The sequence below is a fragment of the Lotus japonicus genome, chromosome 5 (assembly GCF_012489685.1).
Source record: "Lotus japonicus ecotype B-129 chromosome 5, LjGifu_v1.2".
In the NCBI taxonomy this organism is placed as follows: domain Eukaryota; kingdom Viridiplantae; phylum Streptophyta; class Magnoliopsida; order Fabales; family Fabaceae; genus Lotus; species Lotus japonicus.
The window spans coordinates 53,626,942-53,649,594 of NC_080045.1; the positions used below are offsets into that span (position 1 = coordinate 53,626,942).

General features: G+C 37.7%; 5 protein-coding genes, 1 non-coding gene and 1 pseudogene across 7 annotated transcripts; 1 reads left to right on the plus strand and 6 right to left on the minus strand.

Moving 5' to 3' along the window:
* Positions 1–379: 379 nt before the first annotated feature.
* On the minus strand, positions 380–2,172 carry LOC130717136 (GTP-binding protein SAR1A). The gene is made up of 3 exons (XM_057567256.1): positions 1,883–2,172; positions 1,644–1,775; positions 380–882 (listed from the first exon to the last, which is right to left on the minus strand). Exons 1-3 carry the CDS (start codon positions 2,009–2,011, stop codon positions 562–564), a joined length of 582 nt encoding a protein of 193 aa, XP_057423239.1. The 5' UTR covers positions 2,012–2,172; the 3' UTR covers positions 380–561.
* LOC130721693 (small nucleolar RNA snoR83) lies at positions 1,212–1,330 on the minus strand. The gene has a single exon (XR_009013614.1). It is a non-coding gene; the product is annotated as a small nucleolar RNA snoR83 (small nucleolar RNA).
* A 952-nt stretch (positions 2,173–3,124) lies between the features above and the next one.
* On the plus strand, positions 3,125–5,122 carry LOC130717137 (universal stress protein A-like protein). Of its 2 annotated transcripts, none has more exons than XM_057567257.1 (4): positions 3,125–3,549; positions 3,640–3,746; positions 3,871–3,983; positions 4,793–5,122. In XM_057567257.1, the coding sequence occupies exons 1-4, from the start codon at positions 3,354–3,356 to the stop codon at positions 4,887–4,889; spliced, it is 513 nt and encodes a 170-aa protein (XP_057423240.1). In that variant the 5' UTR covers positions 3,125–3,353; the 3' UTR covers positions 4,890–5,122. The 2 variants fall into 2 exon arrangements, with proteins under 2 accessions (XP_057423240.1, XP_057423241.1); XM_057567258.1 differs by having other exon boundaries at positions 3,158–3,531.
* Positions 5,123–6,715: 1,593 nt separating this feature from the next.
* On the minus strand, positions 6,716–9,855 carry LOC130717132 (calreticulin). The gene is made up of 13 exons (XM_057567251.1): positions 9,687–9,855; positions 9,001–9,108; positions 8,706–8,898; positions 8,347–8,605; positions 8,216–8,272; positions 8,059–8,106; positions 7,894–7,980; positions 7,751–7,808; positions 7,588–7,655; positions 7,406–7,501; positions 7,233–7,310; positions 7,046–7,153; positions 6,716–6,956 (listed from the first exon to the last, which is right to left on the minus strand). Exons 1-13 carry the CDS (start codon positions 9,769–9,771, stop codon positions 6,945–6,947), a joined length of 1,257 nt encoding a protein of 418 aa, XP_057423234.1. The 5' UTR covers positions 9,772–9,855; the 3' UTR covers positions 6,716–6,944.
* Positions 9,856–11,737: 1,882 nt separating this feature from the next.
* On the minus strand, positions 11,738–16,792 carry LOC130719787 (pyrophosphate-energized vacuolar membrane proton pump-like; annotated as a pseudogene).
* Position 16,793: 1 nt separating this feature from the next.
* Positions 16,794–18,278, minus strand: LOC130717133 (RNA pseudouridine synthase 1). The gene has a single exon (XM_057567253.1). The coding sequence runs from the start codon at positions 18,261–18,263 to the stop codon at positions 17,226–17,228; it is 1,038 nt and encodes a 345-aa protein (XP_057423236.1). The 5' UTR covers positions 18,264–18,278; the 3' UTR covers positions 16,794–17,225.
* A 1,662-nt stretch (positions 18,279–19,940) lies between these two features.
* LOC130717134 (quinone-oxidoreductase QR2-like) lies at positions 19,941–22,653 on the minus strand. The gene is made up of 5 exons (XM_057567254.1): positions 22,178–22,653; positions 21,780–21,873; positions 20,725–20,975; positions 20,312–20,570; positions 19,941–20,217 (listed from the first exon to the last, which is right to left on the minus strand). Exons 1-5 carry the CDS (start codon positions 22,402–22,404, stop codon positions 20,197–20,199), a joined length of 852 nt encoding a protein of 283 aa, XP_057423237.1. The 5' UTR covers positions 22,405–22,653; the 3' UTR covers positions 19,941–20,196.

Below are 22,653 nucleotides of genomic sequence, written 5' to 3' on the forward strand. Positions count from 1 at the left end.
GTGAAAATTTCTTGGACATTCGATATTGTCAACTCAAATTTTTTGTAGTGACTATGCTATTTCACATCATATTATAAAGAAGTTGTGTAACTTATCACATGAGGTTATTCAAGCTCATCACCTCATCTTAAGTGGACTAACAACTTTTAAGATAAGTGGGTTATGAATTTTACACGTTTTTTGACTTGATTTGTGATAAATAATCATACTAGTCCACCTAAGATTAAGTAATAACCCCATAGGGCAGGCTAGATAAGAGAACATGGGTCGATTTTCTTGTGTAAAATGTGCTTTTTTCAAGCATAGGTGTAGAAAAAGAGTTCTTGCGTATAGATTATACCCTCTCTTCTTCAGAGCAAATATAATCAATCACCAAAAATAACAAAACATTGGGTTCAGCATATATTGGATTAATGTAGATGGAGGGTTGTCTCAGACATTTTCAAAGAAAAACCTGAAATATTCTGCAATTTCTTCAGTAGCAATTTATACTAACAACACCTCCAATTCAAAAGTAAAGGAATAAACTTAACACAATACAAACCATCTATTACTAATGGCCTATTTGATGTACTGAGAGACCCATTTGAAACCATCTCCATAACCCATTTTCTTCACAATACTGCACATGAATACCTCCATAGGACGGACATTAGAGTCTGACAAATTTACCTTGCCCTTGCCTGTGGTGAAGTTGGCCAGGCCCAAACTGTAACGCAACTCTTCTTCAGAGGCAGCATATGGAATATCTATCTTGTTTCCAAGAATAAGAAAGGGGACATTAGCCAAAGACTCATCAGAGAGGAGAGCATCCAGCTCTTTTTTCGACTCAGCAAATCTTTCCTTGTCATAGGCATCAACCAAGTAGACCACAGCATCTACCTGCATCAAAGACGGATGATGTTTACTCTAGAGTCTAAACCATCTAAAAGCTTCATGCTTGAGAATAATAATGCAAAAAAAATTAAAAAACAAAAAAGGGAAATCAACTTCCATGACCATGGATGCTAGGTGTGTTCAGAGAATTTTTCCAAAGAGATATGGTCAGTAGCCGTTCCAAAGAGGAAAATAATAGCATCAATGTACTCAGCAAATGAGGTCTGCCTCTCATGAATCAAGTCAAAATGAAAAACTTCATGAGCATTGGATTATCCTTTGATTTAAGTATATAGGACAACAAACGAGACACTCCATAAGAAAAACTGCATAAGAAATGTCTGATAACATACTATTAGCAAACCCTTCAAAGACAAAAGGCGCTATCAGCGAAGTACCATGTATACTATCTGCCTCCCATGAATCAGATAAACAATAACTGTCTAGCTGGGATTATGAAGGCATCAAACCTCTAACTTAGCTCTAGTCACAAGACACAATTCGATACTAGTTTCACAATAGATTATAGTATTCCATAACACAAAAGTATTATTTGTAACAACTTGATCATACTAGTACAAAACCAGTAGTGAGCATTGGATTGAAAACTATATCCATGCTAACAGCTAGAACTACACATATTGCAGGGCCAGACTTAACCTAAATTCCTAATATACAAAAAAACCAAGAGACATCTAATGATATATTTTCATAAACCAAAGTGTGTGCTTTTGTGTAAATGTAGGCTGGAAAAGGAATAGAGAGACCTTGGCATAGTAGTCTTTCCAGACTCTTCTAGCAATCTGATGACCCCCAAGGTCAAAAGCCTTGAACTTGATCTTCCCAATGCTCAACTCTTCTGATGTTGGATACTGTGTTGGCTGATGCTGGACCAATCTCTGCAAAATCAATTCCCATTACAAAAAAACCCATCAAACCATAAAAAAGTAGATGAATTGAAAGAGTGGATCCGAGATTGAAATTGTAGAAATAAAGAATGAATAACCTCGTCTTTGAGCATGTGAAGCAAGGTGGTTTTGCCGGCATTATCGAGGCCTAAGAATAAGATCTTAGCCTCCTTCTGCCATAACCCGAGCGATGCGAGAATCCCATAAAACCAATCGAACAAGAACATGATGAATGAATCTGGGGAAGACTCAAACAGTTACAAAGGATCTAGATGTGTTTGCAGCTGCTGAGGCACGAGTTTTTGTACAAGTAGGACAGACCGCTCACCGGTTCAGCTCAAGTGTTTTGAGCTTAACTCTTTGAGTCCAAATAATACAGGCCCAAAACAAAACAAAAAAGAGAAATTTGGAGAAACAAATGTTTTTAACTCTCCCACTTTTATTAGTTTGAAAGTGATATGTGAGGTCCAGCAAATTATATGGGCTTGACACCTAATTTAATGAGATATATATATATATATATATTAAAACCACCTAATGTGGTAGAAACTTGCCTAATTCCTTTAATTGGATAATGATCAGTTGCATTGTATTTCTCTAAAAATAATGACAAATAGACAACACGTGCTAGTTCAATTGGTAGGGATAATAGGGCATTTCTCCAATTCTTCTCATAAGGAAGGTTGTATGTTCGATATATGTTGTTAATGTGAGAATTGTGTTCATGGATGATTGTAAGTACCTCTATAAGCAGTCTTTCGTCCCAAAGGCATCCTCAAACCCATTATGGTGACCGAGGCAAACCCAACTCCCTGAGACACGATCGTCCGATCCAAATCCCATGACAGTCCACTATCTTACTCTTAATCATATGGATGAAGGAGAGTGTCAGCCTGTTAGGGTCAAGAGTGAAGGCTTAGATAAGCTCTATTTGTGTAATGCAATGGTCAATATTAATAAAATAATTTTCTTTAAAGAATGATCAAGTGTTGGATTGGAGGCAACTATACCCGTTTCAACTTTCCACAAGTAGCATAAAAGATCATCTAAATCTCTGTTAAATTGTCAAGTATTTATTGAATGTTTTGGAATTTAAAAACCGGATAAACATGAACCAATATGGGTAGCTAGCTTGGATTCTGTGGGCATGTTTGTAATTTGAAAGCAGAAGAATCTTATCCTCATGACTAGGGTCTGAACCTGAAATTGGCAAGTTACATCTTACACGTATCCATGTTGTCTATCCAGCACACTTGCCTTCAATTATATTTTATTCATTCAATCAACATGCCTTCAAAACCAGAAGCCCAAACCCAAAACCGCCAATAGATTCAATAAACAAATCATATCACTAGGTGCTTCCCATCAACTCACGCTAAGGTCAAGTTAGAAAAATAAAATATCTATATATACAACAATTTGACTCCTCATACCTTGAATTGAAGCAGGCACTATTGATATAAAGTTCACACTTCACACTCAAATACACTCTCCTGTTACTGAGATAATTTTCTTCCTTAATTTGCTTCATCATCAACCTTGTATTCTCATCAATCATCAAGAGAAAAAATGGCTGAGACTTCAGGAATCGAACGAAGGATCATGGTGACTGTGGATGAAGGGGATGAGAGCATGTATGCTCTGTCCTGGTGCCTCAAGAACCTTGCTTTCCAGAACGACAAAGACCACCTCATCCTCCTCTATGTCAAGCCCCCTCGTGTCGTTTACTCCGCCTTCGATGGCACAGGTTCGTTCGTAGTAACTAGTAAGTAGTAACCAAAAATGACATCAAGCATTGCTGTGTTTTACAATGATCGATGACTCTGTTTTGTGTTCTGTTTCAATTCAAATGCAGGGTACTTGTTTTCCTCTGATATAACTGCAACTATGGAGAGGGTTAGCCAACAGGTGGCTGAAGGTGTTTTGGAGAGAGCTAAGGGACTGTGTAACAACGTCGAAAATGTATCTACCTACCTTATATACTTAATTTATTTATGATGAATTTTAATAATTGTGATGTCTAATTTTGTTTTTGTCTGTTGAGTTTGTGTGAAGATTGATGATGAATGTGTGGTGGTTGTTTCAGGTGGAGGTGAAGGCAGAGAGTGGCGATCCGAGGGACGTGATCTGTCAGATGGTTCAGAAGTGGGGTGTTGATGTCTTGGTCATGGGAAGCCACGGCTATGGTGTCATCAAGAGGTGAATGACTGAGTTCACATTTTATATATAGTGCTCTCTCAATTCTCAAATTAAATTAGTAACATGTTTAGATCACCTTATTTTTTTCTCTAATTAATATTGAGTCAAGGTTATCTAAATCACCCATGAAACTGATTTTACTCTAGTGGGGAAGGAGTCTGGATCTTCTCCAAGATCCCTGCACAACTTTTTTGACAATTGATTTATACATTGAGTAGTTAAAATTGCTTAAAGTACAAAATCACTTCATTAATGAAAAAATTATGTGGCCTTTTATAAAGCCTGGATCTACTGGATCATGGGTTCTACCTCCTATTGGTCCATTTTGAATGAGGTTAAATCATCATGAATAATTTAGACCGTCTCTTTTATTTCTCAAGAGCTACTTAAAATATGCTTGGAAATAATTTTACAATTGATTTTAAAGCCAATGTTAATTCTAGAAGATATAACCTATGTTTGGTTTGTGCATGCTAGAATCATCGGTAGTAGTAGAAAGATTTCAAAAAATGTTATATGCTTTGTATCTCCTTTGTTTAGATAAGCATAACTTTATGTTGAATTAATCTGCTAGTTCTATGGTTTCCCAATGCCTTAGGGATTAATATGATGTACTTTTTCTATGTTGTGGTTCCTAGTTCTTTGTTGTGTTTTATATAAAATGCTACAAGTTAGATGAATAAAGGAAGCAAACATTCACTCTATGTTTATCTCTATTCTATCCTTTCTCTCTTATATAGTAACAACTCTAGCTCTCACTCTGAATCTGAATTGTCAAGTTAATTGAGATTTTGCATGTTGAATGGCAGGGCTTTCCTTGGAAGCGTGAGCAACCACTGCGCACAGAACGTGAAGTGCCCAGTTGTGATCGTTAAGAAGCCAAAATCAACCGCTGGAGAAATATAAAAATAAATAATAATATTTGTTACTTTCTGTAAATATATACTTTGTCCTTATGTGTAATTTGGGTTATGTATCATGTATGTGTGTTTTTCGTTTTGTTTTGTTCCTCCTCGAAGGGAATCCGAAATATTATTATATGTTACAGGCTAAAGTGGTGGATTTATTTATATGTAATGTATGTGTAAAAACATTGGTTTATTACTTTTAAATTGGACTTTATTTATTTCTATGTAGAATTTGATCCCATTCTCTGTTACTTTTTATAACTTATACTCCTTGCTGTACTATTGAAAATGGCTCATAAATCATAGTTAAGTGAAAGCTTAATAAAGAATAAAGGAAAGAAAATGTTGATTAACAATTCAAAGCGAATCTGTTTTTGTCTCCCTAGCTTGCAAATCAACCTTTTTATTGATTTCCCTACTTCATTCTATTCTAGTGTAAAGGATAGGAACCAAAAACTTATTTAAGCCTTTATTTTAATATTTTACTATTTTTAAAATAAAAGAAGATCTAGAAAAAAAATCCAATCCATATATTCAAGCGGATTGGACTGATCATTTAATTCAAAATTAAATTTAACTGATTGGATGGGATAGTAAAAAAAAATCCACTAATCAAAAGAAAATATACGAAATTTAAATCAGATAACTTCAAAATCAATTTAGTTCAATCTGCAAATCATAATCACAAACATTCATTTTCCGGTCAATGACTATGGTGACTAACTTCAAACGAAGAAGGTCGGGTTTTATTAATCTTACATGAAATTAAAAAAAAAACAAAATTGACATGATTAATGAATGGAGTGTCTTGCCAAGTAAAGAGGTGATGTAAGCATTCACTTAGCCAACTCATCACTTAACATATGAACCTTAGTGTTGAGGACAAAGTACTACACATATTTCATCAACATTGAGAACTAAAATTTATGAATTTTTTAGGGATCAATTCTGGATTTTCAAAATTTTATAGGATAAAAAAAATTACCCAAAAATGTATATTGAGTACCCATGAGGACGGATGTACCGGTATCATACCCATTAATAAACAACTCATCTTCTCACTTCTCTCTTTTCTTTCTTTAACCAAATTAGCATAAGTGAAAAGTATTTGTTGTGCAAATCTCTCCTAGTTGATGCATTAGGAGGGTCCTTCATCAGGGCTTAAGTTTTCGTTTCTTTCGTTTTTAAACAAAACATTGAAATGGAGTTCAATGTTCAGTACTCATAGAAAGGGACTTTGTACCTCCATTGAACTAATTCGAGTTCCGTTGAGTTCTCATCTCATCACTTATAATACATTGAAATGGTCAATTAACTAGTTTATGGTGGTAGGTAGTACAATGAATCAATGATAGCAGCTAGTCACTTTCCAATTCTAAGATCTAGCAGAATCCCTCGTAATACATTAAAACATTCACAATAGTTTTAGCTGGCAGGCTGCTTACCTTAAATAAGTCACAACTGCTTCACTTGGATGTCAAGATGAAAAAGTGGTGGCAAATGAAATCTAAAAACAATGATGCCATACGAAGAAGCATCGCCAAGCGATTTAACCTATTTAAAGCGCGGTGGGAGAAAAAGATCCTGAAATGTCTTGCCCATCGCCAAGTATAAATCCTTTTTGTTCTTTTATGAACTACAGGTATAAATTTCCCTACCTACTTTGATTCTATATTTTATTTACTTTATACTCTACTGACAGCAACCCTATTTTTAGATGAACCAATGTATTTCTGATCTCGCGAAATTTTTCAGGATATTAGATTGTCAAACGTTCTACAAAGAAAATCGTCAAGCAATTCATAAGATTTAGGCACAGCTAGCTTCATAGTTGAAAACTCGATTGATCAAAACGCTAAAAAAGATCAATTCAAAAGTGACATTTTTGTCTGTTCTAATAAACTGAAAACAGTCGAATGAAATGAAGCAAAAGCTCGAATTCTTGCTTACAGATTTCAACTGCTTACTTATCTAGGAGAAAAAAAATCACTACAGTAAAAAAAGAGTCCGGAATATGACTTTCGCTCACTCCGGTATCCGCTTTTCAAACTCTCTAGAGCTCATCCTGAAAATAAGATGCAGAGAGATAATTATTAAACACTTCTCTATCAAGCTTAATTCAAGCAATAATAAGGGGGGAATGAAAAAACCTACATGTACATCCTCTTCATTGGCATCAGCACTGTCTTCCCCAGCTTCCGTCTTTGACTCAGCATCATCTGAGTCATGGCTAGCTTCATCGGTATCTTCCTCATCTTCGGCCTATAGAGGATAATAAGTTGATTAAAATCAGCATACATGACGATAGACCAAAATTTCACGAATCAATAGCTCTACTTACATCAGAGTCAGCTGGATCTTCCTTAGATTCCTCCTCTTCTCTCTTCTTCTCGGCCTCTTCAAATGCTGCTTTCTCAGCCTGCAAGAACAAATTTTCATTGGCATTGGCATAAGAGATCATATCATTCAAAAAATAAACATTAGACAAAAAAATTGTGTGTAGAAACAACTTACATCCTTCTGCTTGCCCCATGTTTCTTCAGCCACTTGCTTAGCATATTCAGGGTCATCAGTAATTAAGACATTGTCGAACAAGGTACCAGATTTGACCTGTGAAATTAGAATATCTTGCTTATTAGAGTTTGGATCCAAAAGCATTGACTAAAATGCAGTGAAATAAACATTGAGAAGTTTACCTGCCACAATTCAATGCCAACATACTTCAATTTGGGGTAAACATAGAGATCAGGGTCGTCCTTGAAATCTGATAAATGTATTTTTCAAATGTTAGGTATATTTATTTTACAACAAAAGAACTCATAAAATACTGCTTCTCTGAAAAAAGGATGAAAAGTAAACCTGGGTTGTCAATTGTTGGTGCCTTCCACTTTCCTTGGTAGTTAGGGTTCTTAATTTTCTGCAGAGATGTAAAACACAAGGTTAGAAAACAAATTCATTCACAAATATATTGCAATTTACCATAGATTACAATTTCCACCAACCTTTGGCGTCCATGGGCCCTTGTACTCAGGGTTGGCAATGGTAGGTGCTGTCCACTCACCATCTTCATCATCATCCCAATCTTCAGGCTACATTGACAATCAGTCTAATCAGCAACTACAACAAAATGTGAGATATAACAGCAATGTGAACAAAGTGATGACTACCTTCTTGGCATCAGTATCTGGGATCGATTCTGGGATGTCATCATACCCCTATTAATACAGGACATCAGAGTCAGTACATGGTTATGTGCAACATCATAAACTTGCAAACTTCAGAGTTCATACAGTACTGTAGGGCTTTTTAAGAAAAAGGTGTTACCTCTGGTTTCTTATCTTCAGGATCAGGAATGTACTCTTTGTCATCCCAGTCTTCTGGCTGTGAGTGTATCAAAGATTAGAAATTAAACACTATTGAAACCAAAACCAATCTGGCAATTATGAAAAATATACCTTCTTGGCCTCAGGATCCTTGATTTTCTTTGGTGGGAGAAGACTCCAATCAGAGTAGAGACTACCAGTTTGCTTCTCCACATTATCAATCAAGATGCTGTAGGTAGCATCTGGACGGAGGATGAATGTGTAAACATGAGTAAGTTGATCAGTCTCACAAGGAACATCCTTCTTAATCAAGTGGTTTGTCCCATTGTAGGTCAGAATAGCGTGTACTTTCTTGGTAGTGTAACCACAGATATCTGGGCCAAACATGATACTGCAACAGAGCAACAAATGTCAACAAATCAGTTTTCTAACCATACTTAAGGAATCCATAATGAAAGAGGGAACTAAACAAAATGGGGTGTATAAATCACCTGTAAGGAGTATCTCCACCAAATTTCTTCTGATCAACATCGTCGCTAAGCAACTTCATGTAACCACCACCACAGTCAAGCTTCTGCTCATGCTTGACAGAAAATTGGAACACTAGTGTGTTATCCTTGTTGCTGAATTCAGGGAACTCAGCAGAGATAGCATAGAATCTATAATCTTCGCTTGTTTGAATACCTGCAGAGACATCAAACATTCAGCTCAGCAAACCCTACCTCAATATCAAATTTTAAGCAAAAGTAAACACCAACCGCCACAAAACACACCAATTCAATTTACCTTTGTCATTGGCATCTCCATTCCATTGACCAGAGGTGTAGTTCCACTCCCCAGCCAAACTCTCATCCTTCTTCCATTCAGATTTTACCCACCGATTTTCCCATCCATCTGTAACACACACCCCAAATGCAAGAGCACATGAGTTAGAATAATGAAAAAACACTGAGGCCAATATTCATACAGAATTCACAGTTCATAAAAAGCTAACAATTATCAGCATTCAGAGAATTTTGACACAGAAATCATACAAAATTGAAAAATCGCAGTAACACTAACACTAATGCATGATCAAAGGCGAATTTAACCTAAAAACAAAAAAATTGCCAAAACAACAACCCAGAGGTTCCATGCTCACTCCATTTCTTCAATTAATCATGGAAATGGAGGTTGATTCTAATGCTTGAACCTCATTTCAAAACCAAATCAGCATGATTACAAATCAACACATTAAAATTCAAAAACCAAAACCAAAACAGTAAACACACTCTCAGATCTACTAATCCAAAACACAAATCCAACAACCGAAGCATTCAGATCGGGGTGGTAGAAGCAAATCAACGATCCAGAACAAACACAAACACTACTGATTTCACAATGCGATGAATGAAATTTGAAATGCTTAATCAATCAGAACAAAACAAAAACAGAGAAAATTGAAGCTGGATCTAGTGAGAGAGAGTGGTTACCATCGAAGCGTTCTTCGAAGAAGACCTTGGCGGAAGCGATCGCGAAGAGGCAGAGAAGAATGAGAGAGCGCACCCTAAGCGCCATTGCTAGAGATAGAAAGAGAATTCGAGAGCTACTTGCAACTGGTAGTGAGCTTCAGGTTGGTTCTATATAGAGGATCTTGTTGCTTTGTTTTTTTCACTGAGGTGGGTATATTTGGAAATTGACGTGGTGTGGTCTTACGTGGAGGTGAGGTGGCAGATTCTTACCAATTGTTGATTGCCACGTGGTATATGGTTGTCATTGGTATTGTGTGGCGTAATGCAATTGGTAAGAATATTGGGATGTACTTGATTTGACACGTAATCGGAGTTGTCAGCAGATTTACAGTGCTGCCATTGGGCTATGACATTTTTGGCTCAGGACGTTGGGTAGTTAAGACAATACATGTTAGTTAGGGTGGGTCATGTTCAAACTTCAAACCACTCCAAAAATATATCAATCAAAGAGCAACTCTTTCTCTCATGGAGAAGATCATCTCCCCTTGTAGAGTGTTAGAAATTAGGGTATGATAATCCTGGATAACTTCGAAGAATCGTGTTCGTACACTTTCCAAACAAAGTATTTTGACCCTATTCTTGCCTGGGTTCACGAAATCCTTGTTGGGATAATTCTGAAGAGCAATCTGCTTCAGGCAAATGAAGAACAGATCAAGAATGTATAGAGATATCGGTTTTGTTTTTCTGTTTTTCAAACTGAAGGCCAAGGGGCTCCGCCCCTTGGAACCCCGCAATCTAATCGCGGTCGATTATGCGTTGGCTCAACAAGCGTGCACTCCACACTACCCTAACTCGTTTCCGAGTTTAACGCATAATCGCATTGGCCTTCAATAAATCACATTACTACTAAAATCCATTAATGATACTAAAATCACCAACATAGAGCTCTCTTCTCACGTGGGAGGTTTTGCTTAGAATAAAAATTGGTATACACCCAAAGAGTGTAGATCACTAGAGAGATAATAAGGGATTAGAGATAAGTGATAAGTGTGATATATGATGTGATGTAACTGAAAAAAAGATATAAAAAGAGAGAAAAATGTGTCTCGAAGTGTCTGCACTGTTTAGTGGTATATGAATCATTGCTGATTGGTTTTAGAGGAGTGCTAGGAACACAAATTTGAACACTCTCTCATATATTAGTTGAAATTCATGTCGATATCTTTATGCCTCCACCACTCACCATTTACCATCATTCTCTTCTCTTAGACAGTGGCACGACTGGTAGCGACATCACAAGAAAATACAAACATGGTACCATCATGCCTGAGTTTCTCCTCAAGGAGCACAGAGAACGTATTGAAGCAACATGCACTAGTCCTTATTTCGCGATAATGAAAGAGGGAGACGTAGAAAGAACGACATATCAAATAGAAAAAAGAGTAAGAGTTTGATCAGCGTGAGAGAATGAGTTGGACCGATGATTAAAATGGATAAAAGTTATTTCTGCTTAGAAGGTCGATTGTTTCATTGTTGAATATTGGAGTTTAGAGGAGTTTACTTGGCTTTTAGTGTTAGCTGCTTCTACCAGTTTGAGTGCACATGCTTTATTCTTAATCTATTCATCTTATCGCATTACAATATCACCCTTTGAAATTTTATTCTCATATAATGAATATCGTTGAGCAACCTTTTGCATCCTTGAGCAACCTTTTGAGTCTTAATGCAAACATCTTTGAAAAGGGGAAAAAACTGAATCTTACATGCTATGTTAAAAAAGTTGGGAGAGCGGATTCTTTATTTACATTTTTTAGGGAACCAGTTTAGGGCAAGAAGATAATGCGTAGAGTTGGGGCTAAGTTATCACTATATTATAAAAAAAAAAGGTTTGAATCCCTAGCACTTGATAACAATAGGGATAACAATAATGACAACCACTACCTCCCTATTGGCTTGGGGGCGAAAAACCAAAGAAGCCAATCATAAGAAAGGGCACTTTTTCATGGTTAAACTACCAAAGTGATGCCGGCCTTTATTTTAATATCATTGTTTAAATATTAGGATGCTGAAATTAGAAGCTTGTTCAAGTGGGTCACAATTATTTATGATTCTAGAGTGTTCCATGTACATTAAGTGACTTAGCCACTTGGTTCGAAGATCAAATCCTGGCAGGGATTTTATACTCCCACATGTCACATGTAACCCACAAATATTTATTAGCATTAAGTAGTCACCAAATCAAAGCAAACCATATTTTTTTTGCTCTTCATACTTAATCTTATCCTAAAAGCAAGCACTATCAATCTCACAGTTCATCCAGATGTTGAAAATATGGACAACAATGTTCAGTTGATTACAATAACAGCTCCTAATGAGAGCATTTTAAAGATTAAGCCTCCATGAGCTGCAAAGAATGGAGCAAATACCAATGACTCAACTGTCATCAGCTTGATCAAAATGTTGAGTGAGGGACCTGAAGTGTCCTTATGACTTAAGAGGGTCACCAACAGTGTCCGTCCCCTACGACAGCTGCTTTGCTTTCTGAGAGTCTAGGACCCAGTGATAGAGCATGCGTGGAAGCACCAGCCTATAGGAATAAAAAGGACAAAGGCAATAAGTTCCTTATAGAATTCTTCATTTTCAAGTTCTATATCTGTAAAACACTATCAAACCAAAAGTTGAATGGTGACATATAATTTCTTATTTTTACCTCTCTACTTCTTGGCATTATCCAATGCCCCACCAGTATTAGAAGAAGAAAATGCCACCTGTTAAGAAATGAAAATATCTTAGCAAAATTGAATATTAACATTAAGGCTAATGCAAATAGAGAAAAGTCTTGATGTGTGAAAAAGAGCATAAATGTTGCAAATTGGAATTTAACAAATATAATGCCTGGATACCTGCACACCAGAAACAAGAAATCCAGCAAGAACCCCAGAAAGAGTCTCTAAAACAAAGAATGTTCCGGCAACAAGTGGTGTAAGCAAAACTAGTGCGACAGGTGCAATCGTCTCCTTAAGTGGCGTCAGACGTCAGTGGAAATCTTTACACAAGTAGCATAATCTGGTTTTGCTCTTCCTTCAAGAAGACCGGGGGAATAGAATTGAATTGCCCTCGAACTTCTTCCACCATTTTGAGAGCTGCACTCTCAACACTCTTCATTGCAATAGCTGAAAACCAGTAGGGAAGCATCGCTCCCACAATCAAACCAATAAAACTTTTGGGGTCAGCACATTCACTGTTTTGATGCCTGCTCTGCTCACATAAGCACCAAACAATGCAAGAAACACGAGTGCAGCTGATCCAATGGAAAAACCCTATTAGAAAGGCATAACAATATCAGATTTCAATACAAGCCCAGATGTGACTTTAAAAATAAGGTACTTTACTAGATTTATAGTCCAGTACAATTTGTCAAAGGGGCATGGTAATTGAAATGGGAATCAAAATCCATATTTTTGTTTTCTACTCTTTCTGGCTAGTTAATGAAACGCTATATTTTAGATAACAAATGACCAGGCCAATAGCGGCTGTGGTGTTTCCTGCAGCATCCAATGCATCTGTTCAATCTCGTATCTCCTGTCTCATCCCAACCATTCCTGCAATACCTCCAGTATTATCACTAATGGGACCATAAGAATAGTAGCCACGGTACTGAGCATTCCAAGGACTGCAACAGCAATTCCATACATAGCGGCAAGACTGAAGCTTACATAAATAGCAACAGCAATAGCAAATATGGGAATAATGACTGATTTGTATCCCAGTGCCAATCCAAAAATCACATTTGTTGCAGCTCCAGTCCTGCAGGAATCTGCCACTTCTTGCACTGGACTGCAATTTACAAATAAAATATGCAAACATAGTTAGCAACTTATCATCTGAACATCTATTTCTCTGACTGTACGGCATAGTAGTCAATCCCGGATAGCGGCGCGTAGCGGCTGGCCCCAAAAGTGGGATAGCGCATAGCGGGATGACCGCTATTCAGATTTTTTTATATATAATTAATAGTTTAATACTATATACATATAAATACAAAACAATGTCAAATATTGCCTAAAATTCATAATATTCATAATAGAAATAAAATCAAAGTTTTGAACAATAACACAACTAAAAAGCACTCAAAAGCAAGGTAAAGAAGTCGGATTTGCAAATCAGAATGAAGCTTCATTCTTTCAAGTTTGACCTAAAATGGCCCTAAGAAGTTCTAAAATGCCCCTAAAAAGGTTCCCCAACGATTTAAAACCGAGGGGCTTGAGTCATTTTTCCGTTCGTCCATATAGCGCCGCTATTGGCCGCGATCTGCCACTATTTTGGCCGCTATTTGCGCCGCTACGGCCGCTATTTTGAAGTGCGCCGCTATTTTATTTCAATAGCGGCAGGGAGCCGCTCCGCTCCGCTACGCCTCTATAGCGGCGCTATTGACTACTATGCTGTACGGGTGTCTAAAAGTTAATGGTTATGGGAGAATTGAAGACATTTACAAGATCCAACTTTCTAAAATTATAAAGTCAATTTTTTTGGGAAATTTTAGACTCCCTGGAAATTTGAAGGACAGTGATTTCATGCAACAGACCAGGAGACAAGAAGAAATATTGCAAGTTGTATAACCCTGAGAGGCTGCTCACCTGTAAGCATGTAGAACTCAGTAATGTACCCAATTACAAGTCCAGCCCATAAGCCAATGGCAATACAAAAAAAAGGTGCCTATGATTATGTCATAATATGATTTACTTACAATTGAATCATATAAAGACCAAACAATCTATACATGCTGCTAAAAAGGGAAGGTTGGTGGAACATTAGGCTTACCAGTTCTTCACAACCTTAGTGGTTCCAAAGTTATAGAGAGCAAATTCTGATGGCAGAGCAAAGAAGTTGACAATGGCAAGTATGGTTCTATTTGGGTATTTCAAACAGATGAGTTCCAATAAGGATTGTAATCAAGCAAACCACAATTCCCATTGAGCTTATGATGAGAGGATATTACATGGCTGTATAGTCATGATTTCATCCAAATGATGATATGGATGCAACAAATAAAGCCGCACATGATGATTCTGCATAAGACTCAAATAACTTGTTAACATTCACAAAATTTAGCAACTAGAAATACACGTTTACTCACTATGGTTTAAAACGACAAAATGATGACTTTAGCTAGAAAAGAAACATTCAATAGAAGATAGAGAAAATTGCATGCTTTGAATGACAACATATCAACCATGAAAGGCCTCCAAAACTTCTACAACAAATAGGATTTTATGATGGTGAATGGAGATGATCAATAAGAAAAGAATATAAGAACTTACAGCTGGGTTGCGTGGATCACCTTCAAGGATATCCCCACAAGGTCAGCACCAACATCAGCAGCTTTGGTGTATATACCTCCTCCAACTCTTCTAAAGAGTGCCATTGACGACCCTCCAACTGTAGCCAATAATAGACTCATAAAGCCCCTCCCAGTCATGCTCATCTCCACAATACAGTTTGAATAAATTGATGGAGACGTTAAGCACCAACAGCAACAGGCCATTTCAGCAAGAAGAAAGCCCATCACTGCACCAGAGCAAAAAGCAGTAACAAATGTTTTTCATATTTTTTTCCTTGCTTCAAGAGTTGTTCTAGCTTTGGCATAGGTTGCAAACTTCATCCGCAGAAATCCAGAAAGGACAGAGGTTAGAGCACCAAGCAAGAAGGCAACAATATTAAAGAAGGCATTAGCAAGTGCTGGTTTACAAAGATTGCCTTCATTATAAGTGCAAGATTGACTTTTGGTGTTGAAGCCCTTCACAGAGCCCAGGAAAAGGAAAATTATTGCACCAAATACTCCCATGAAGATAGTCAGGTATCTATACTCAGTAAACAGAAAATAAGTAGCTCCTGGGAACATATCAAAATAAGATCAATTTTTTATTTGCTGGCACCATAGTTAATTGTGAGAGGGAAGGAGGCAAAAGCATACCAACAGAAATGGCATGCTGAATTTCAGCACAGCTAATGGTAACATCAGGACCCTGAACACCATTCTACAACTCTGAATCTCCTATTAAACTTCTTTTATACCTGTTGTCAGCATCAGTGTGATCAACAGCAGAGACCCTGACCCTCGAGACCATATACCATTGAAGCAAAGCAAACCCAATTCCGATTAATGCAGACACAGGTATAACTATTTGTGTAAGAAACTCGCTCAACTCACCATATCCAAGTGCCAAAGTTGAAAATTTGTAATGAACTTCTTGAGCTAATATAGTATAATTCAACTCTGAGTTCTATAGCCATATAGACAATCTAGAAAGTTTGTCATCCGAAAACCAGAGCAAAACAAGGGGAGCTTGCATGGCAATCAGATTTTACAAAACCAGTTCTTTGATCGAAAGATTTGGACTTCACCAGAATTATCCCGATATAGAATCAGTAAACTCGCCGTTTAGATTAGCAGGTGGCAGATTTATCCATTTCCATTCATATATCGTTTTTCAATGGGCTGTGTTTAAAAGAATTTAACTTCTCTAATTAAAACATGGTCATGGGTACAAATACAAGCATCACTTTCACTTAAATACCATTATTACATGCTTAAGAGTTCTATACAAGGTTAAAAAAAGAAGCATGATATGTTCATTAAATCAAGATAGCTTGCTTAGTTGCATGAACAGAACCAGCATAACATAAGAATAGTGCTCTTATCTTATACGTAAGATGAAGTCATCAGATTCAAAAGCATGCCATTCTGAACCTGTCTAGAACCTTATGTGCTATGAAACAATGGCTCAGTTTCAAGGGACAAATCAAAATTGAATTACTTCAGTGAACTCTTTTTAATTCTAAGATACTTGTAAAAAACTAGAAACAGTCAAACAGAGTGGGAAAAGTCATTGGACTGGTGGAAATCTAGAAGTATATATATTTTTGTTCTGCATGTTGCCAAGATAGGTATTTCAAGTTATGTCAAACCAAACAAATTATTGAAGACATCTGCAAGTTACAAGATTAGTCTTATTGAGTGTGTCATTGCTATTTTTCACTTCAACCACATTACTTATGATATAATCATAGTGATTCACATTTCAAAATGGAAAAAAAACCTTCTCCAGAAGCACCTGGAAATCCATGTTACCGTAGCAATAATTCTCAAATTTGTTCACAATAATATCAAACATAAATGACATTCATTGTTGACTATCATGTACAGTGTAATCAAAGACAGAATGAAAGATAACAAATTGTTGACTAAAAATCATTTAGCAAGAACCTCAAAATCTCTCCGCCGCCCATCATCATCTACTAAATAGCGGCAACATTTTCTCAGGTCTACCATGACTAGATGAAATCACATCACAGCTCAAAGGTCCTTCTTGATTCTATGACTCTCCATTCCCAAAAACATGCCAATTCCTAAGCTCCCAGATCAAAGTAACAAATCTAATACTCATAGTGAGTGCAAGAATGAGATACTGACCCCTTCTTCAGTGCAAATTGCATGAGACGCTGAGATCAATCCACAGAGAAACAGACATAGCTCACATGAAAATGCAAACTCCATGGTTATTCGGGCTGCAACGCGAGGTTAGCCCATGGTGGAAGCGGTGCACGAACCATAACACGAAGACCAGTGACAGGGTGTTCAAACGACAATGTCTCAGCATGAAGATGATGAGCATGATAAGTAGCACCTTTCCACTCATACACACCCTCATATTTCACATCCCCTTTGATAGAAATCCCAAGATACTGACAGTGCAACCGAATCTGATGCGTTCTTCCACTCCTAGGATACGCTCTCACCACTATCTCATCCTCACCACCACCACCACCACCGTCACCGTTCACCGCTTTTTCTTCAACCACCACCACCCCACTCCCCTCTCGAAACTCCATGTCAGCCTCAGAAACTTCCCTGAACCTCCCCTTCTTCCCGTTAACAGACACCACCTCGAACGAAGTTTCCATGTCCCGAACAACCGACCCACCCGGCAGTACACGGCCAACGTCGGAAGCGGCGTAAACTCGCCACACGCCGAATTTCGACCTCCCGTGACCGGATCTGACGGTCACCGTTTCCCAATCGGGAGCACGCCCGGTGCAGAGCGCGATGTATGTTTTCTTCACCCTGTGCTCGGTGAAGGCCTTGACGAGCTTGGCAGCCACCTTGTGCGACTTCGTTATCAGCATGACGCCGCTGGTGTCACGGTCGAGGCGGTTAGCGAGGTGAAGCTCCGGCACGGTGGTGATGGTGGTAACGGAGGAAAGGAGGGCGTCGCAGTAAATTCCCTGGGGTTTGTTAACGGCGATGAGTGAGTCGTCTTCGTAGATGATGTGGTCGGTTCTTGACAGAGTGAAGAGCTCTGAGTTTGATGTGGCGATGGTGGCTCTGTTCAGCTCGATTTCCTTCGAGATTGCTGGAAGCGGAGGGGATAGCGGCACCGGGTAGTTCTCGGCGGTGACGGTGGCGGAGCAATGCGTTTGTTCGCCTTGGCGGGAACTTGACATGGCTACGGCGGCGGAGAACACGGGTGCCGCGAGTTTCTGAAATGGATGGGTACACGGGCCGATCCAACTCGCTTGCTTCAGTGTTGGACCCATGCGTTTTCCTCAGCTTCTCATGAATCAAAATATTTAGGCTTAATTGCACTTTTGGTCCCCCAACTATTGCCTTCCTGCGAAAATCGTTCCCAAACTTCAAAATTAGCAAAAAACGTCCTCCAACTATACATGTTGTTGCACTTTTGGTCTGCCGTTTGCCTTCCGTGAGAAAACTAACGTGAGAAGCTGATGTGGCTCCCTCACGCGTGTCTCACGTGACTTTGCTTGATGACTGGACAAGTCACATGCTTCTCACGTGACTCTAAAAGGGGTAATGGTGAAGAAGACGATGGAGGAGGGAGATGACCGTTGAAGCCTTTTAGAGTCACGTGAGAAGCATGTGACTTGTCCAGTCATCAAGCTCTCTGAAGAAAGTCACGTGAGACACTCGTGAGGGAGCCACATCAGCTTCTCACGTTAGTTTTCTCACATAAGGCAAACTGCAGACCAAAAGTGCAACAACATGTATAGTTGGAGGACGTTTTTTGCTAATTTTGAAGTTTGGGGACGATTTTTGCAAGAAGGCAATAGTTGGGGGACCAAAAGTGCAATTAAGCCAAATATTTAATGACCAAAATATTTTTTTTATACATTGGAAAATAAAAAATCAAAATATTTGTGAAGTAATTAAAATAAAGGGTTAATCCTCGTATTGGCTACTGTGTGTCATCGTCTGAACTAGATCTTTTACTGGAAAAATTATTAAAAAAAATCAAAAAACTAATTTTCTTTGTAAATCGTTTAGAGCAGGTTGTCGTGGGAGCTTTTTTTTTTTTTTATAGGCAATGGAATATATATATTAAGCGAAGTATAAGTGGTACTTCAACCCAATACAAAAGAGGTAGAAAAGAAGGTGAGTACAGTAGCATAAGAACCATATGGTGAAAAAAGACCCGCCCCACCCCCAACTTGGAACCAAGATCACAGAATGAGGCCTCAAGTGGTGATTTAAATCGCTAACTGAATTAAATTTACTTACAAGAAAAAATATATATTAGAAAAACACAAATGCATTAAACTTAAAATTATAACTATAATTAAAAACAACAAAAAAAATTCAAGAAAAAATTTAGATTACCTAATCCGGAACCCATAAAAACTAAAAACAATATTCCAGAAAAATTAAGAGACATGAGTTTAATTCATGTTGATCAAGAAGATATGTTTTCCTTTTCTGTGACATGAGAAGAAGATATGATGTTGATGAATGTTTGATTTAGGGTTTGATTTAATTTTTTCAATTTAATTTAATTTTTTATGTGTAATTTTATTTTATTTTATTTTATTCACGTAAGCAAATTTAATCAAGTCAGCATGTCATTTCATCACTTGCCGGAGCGGGAACTCCGACGAGGACTGCTCCAAATAATCTACAAAGAAAATGAACTTTTCAATAATTTTCCGGCGATGACCTAAATCAGACGACGACACGAAGATAGAGACCAATTTGAGAATTAACCCTAAGATAAAATTGGGACAAGTAAACATTGCTTGTTCCAAGTAACAAATTGACTGCAAATTACTACATATGACCAATATAGTAGCTGATAATGATCCCAATCCAACCATTAGCTAAGAGCTGCAACATTACCAAGCAAGAACAGTTTATGAATCTAAAGATAGAGAAGATATCAAGAACTGAAATGAATTCGTCTTCTTGAATTAAGAAACTGATAACAAACTATAGCATCTCTTTACACACAAGTGTTCATACTTACTGAACTAACTAATTCAGTAACTAAATGCTACAGTTTCTAACAATATGCTAACAAACTAATCTACTAACAGTATTGTAACAAGAAATTAGAAGTTTACTTGCAGATTAATCTTTCAATCTGCCATCATTACATTCGTGAAAGGGGACCAGTAACAAGTATTTCTTGGCCTAATATATGAGAGAGAAACACCAAGAAACTTGTAAAGCAAATATCAATCACCAGATATCTTCCATACACTGCAACACAAAAATAGAGGTTAAGACAAGTATTTGCTTCTAAAATAACTAAAAGTAAAAGCTTGTATGCAGTGAAAAATATAACTCAACATACTCTCTGAGAAAAGCCACAATCCTTGAGCTGCTTTGCGATCTTGGCAGTATTTCTTCCTTGACGGAATGCTGAATCCAATTCACGCGGAGTTGGCTGTTTAGAACCATCAACACCAGTATAAGTTCCTGTACCATATGGACTTCCACCTTTCACTTCCATGAGGTGTCCTCCCTGTGGCTGAAACACGTTCATATCCGATGGATATCCAATCGGAACCAATATCATTCCAAGATGAGCCAGCTGAGTTACAGCAGTGAGCCTGTCATAGACATGTTGACGTTATGGTACTAATAATATGTCATTTAAATAAGAAACTAAATGAATTGAAGGAATCACAATAACAGACACAAAATTTGAACTTGAACTTGTCATGTGAAGTTTCTACATGAGAGGATTTTGATCCGTGTTCTTACGCTGCAGTCTCTTGGCCACTGCCTGGGGTATTGCTGCTGTAGAAGATGCCAGCAGGCTTGGTTGCAAGATAGGTTTCTTTCGCAATAAGTTCAGTAGTTTCTAGAAAGGCTTTGAACTGAGAAGCCATCATTCCAAACCTTGCTGGGAAGCCAAAGAGTACACAATCAGCCTTCAGGAATTCGTCTGCGGTGATGGTTGATACATCACTCTCGGTTGGTGCTCTTAGCTCAGCTGCCAGTGGCTCAGGTACCTGCTCATAGCCACAGTAAAGTCAAAAAATTGTTTACTAAAACTTAGCAAGAAAGATGAATTTGAGAAGTAATTATCCACAGAGACTACAATGTATAACAAAACTAACCACATGAACCTATTAGAAGAACAATGGCATTGGAAACACGGAACACCCAGTATTGGTGGATTTGAAAGAACAGAGTACAGGCATCAGTTGAACAGACCATAAACCATTAAACTAAAGCCTCATTAACAATTTTAAAAAGATTGATAATAGGATCATAGCAGAGAAATTATAATCTGAGGCTAGTATAGTGGGTTGGCTAAGTTGGATGATATGTTGTTCTAGTTTTTTGTTTTGTTGAGTTCATTGGGATCCATAGGCTATTGTCCTTTCCTTTCCATACTACTCTCCCAAAAGAAAGACTGAGCTAGCAACTAAAAGGAGTACTCAATTAAATTGTAGGAAACTTAAAGAAAACACAAATAGTTAGAAATGTAAAGCATCCAAATCTAGTCCAAATTGTCAAACAAATATGTTAAAAAACGAACAAGGATTGTTGCCTTGGTTCTTTAGGACTGGTTCAAATTCTACAACTGAACTATTCTATGAATTGAGATCTACATATGGCAGGGGAACTAATTAACAAGATGTGATCTACAAGGATTGCTCCTACTTGTGATGTAATTTTCTACTACTTTACATGTATCTAATCTCTCTGACCATTTTGACAACATTTTCCATTTTGGCATTAAGTATGCAAAAGATGTAGAAATGCATAGGACTAGGAACTGTCATAATAAGTGAAACACAAACGCATACCGCCCATAGTTTTGCCTCAACACCTTGTACAGAATGAACCCCGTCGAGTATTCTCCTTGCTAGTCTCTCCACTTGACCATGCATCGGGTAAAACCTGCCAAAGAAATCGAAAAATCTCCATCGGTGAAATAAAGATGACAGAACCAAGCTCAAGAATGAAAAATTGACACCTAATCAGTATTTGAACTTGAATTCCTCATCAATCGTGAGGTCTTGAGCAATAATCAATGTTCTAGAAAACCTAATAATCATAATCAATGTATAACAAGAAGAAACAAGAATGCGCGATATCTAAGAAAAACGAAACTGACCTAACAACAAACACAATGTAAGCATGAGATTACGCAGCAGCAGATGAACAAATCAGAAAGAAACAAAGGAAAAAATTGAATACATACACTATGAAAACTCTCACAGGATTTGATGGTCCTTCTTGCGCAGCAGCAGGACATGAAGATGATGATGATGATGCTTCTTTCGCAGCAGCAGGACATGAAGATGATGATGATGCGGCTTCGTCCACAGACGCTGAAGATGATGAAACTTCTTGACCTTCCGCAGCCATTGACGATGATCCTCCATCTTCTCTCGGCCTCTTCCTGCTGCTCTCTGCTGTTGTTTGCATTCTTTCTTTCTTTCTCTGCTGAATTGTTGACGGTTGGTGATTGTGAAAATAGCGGGAAGCAAAACGTGTATTTATAGTTTGAATTCAGTGCCACACACCAATTGCGTGACTATCAATTTGTAAGGCGGTTAGTTCAGTAAGCTTGTCAGTTAGCCGTTAGATAGTTAGTTATTTGGCAGTTTAATGGATGGGAGTTCATCGCAGGGACTTGGCAGTGTCCACTTCTGTTTCTGATTTCCCATCTCTCCT

What these genes read in the sequence shown, in the direction of transcription:
- LOC130717133 (XM_057567253.1), bottom strand. Translation starts at nt 18,263, where the DNA reads ATGGGTCCAACACTGAAGCAAGCGAGTTGGATCGGCCCGTGTACCCAT.
- LOC130717137 (XM_057567257.1), top strand. Translation starts at nt 3,354, where the DNA reads ATGGCTGAGACTTCAGGAATCGAACGAAGGATCATGGTGACTGTGGAT. An exon ending in AGGTTCGTTCGTAGTAACTA is followed by an intron (nt 3,550 to 3,639) that starts GTAAGTAGTAAC and finishes ATTCAAATGCAG; the next exon opens with GGTACTTGTTTTCCTCTGAT. An exon ending in TGTGTAACAACGTCGAAAAT is followed by an intron (nt 3,747 to 3,870) that starts GTATCTACCTAC and finishes TGGTTGTTTCAG; the next exon opens with GTGGAGGTGAAGGCAGAGAG.
- LOC130717134 (XM_057567254.1), bottom strand. Translation starts at nt 22,404, where the DNA reads ATGCAAACAACAGCAGAGAGCAGCAGGAAGAGGCCGAGAGAAGATGGA. An exon ending in TTGAGGCAAAACTATGGGCG is followed by an intron (nt 20,976 to 21,779) that starts GTATGCGTTTGT and finishes GGCTATGAGCAG; the next exon opens with GTACCTGAGCCACTGGCAGC. An exon ending in ATTGTGGCTTTTCTCAGAGA is followed by an intron (nt 20,218 to 20,311) that starts GTATGTTGAGTT and finishes TTTGTGTTGCAG; the next exon opens with TGTATGGAAGATATCTGGTG.
- LOC130717132 (XM_057567251.1), bottom strand. Translation starts at nt 9,771, where the DNA reads ATGGCGCTTAGGGTGCGCTCTCTCATTCTTCTCTGCCTCTTCGCGATC. An exon ending in CAGATACTGATGCCAAGAAG is followed by an intron (nt 7,981 to 8,058) that starts GTAGTCATCACT and finishes TTGTCAATGTAG; the next exon opens with CCTGAAGATTGGGATGATGA. An exon ending in CATGGGGCAAGCAGAAGGAT is followed by an intron (nt 7,311 to 7,405) that starts GTAAGTTGTTTC and finishes TTGTTCTTGCAG; the next exon opens with GCTGAGAAAGCAGCATTTGA.
- LOC130717136 (XM_057567256.1), bottom strand. Translation starts at nt 2,011, where the DNA reads ATGTTCTTGTTCGATTGGTTTTATGGGATTCTCGCATCGCTCGGGTTA. An exon ending in TTCACATGCTCAAAGACGAG is followed by an intron (nt 1,776 to 1,882) that starts GTTATTCATTCT and finishes TTGATTTTGCAG; the next exon opens with AGATTGGTCCAGCATCAGCC. An exon ending in GGAAAGACTACTATGCCAAG is followed by an intron (nt 883 to 1,643) that starts GTCTCTCTATTC and finishes TCTTTGATGCAG; the next exon opens with GTAGATGCTGTGGTCTACTT.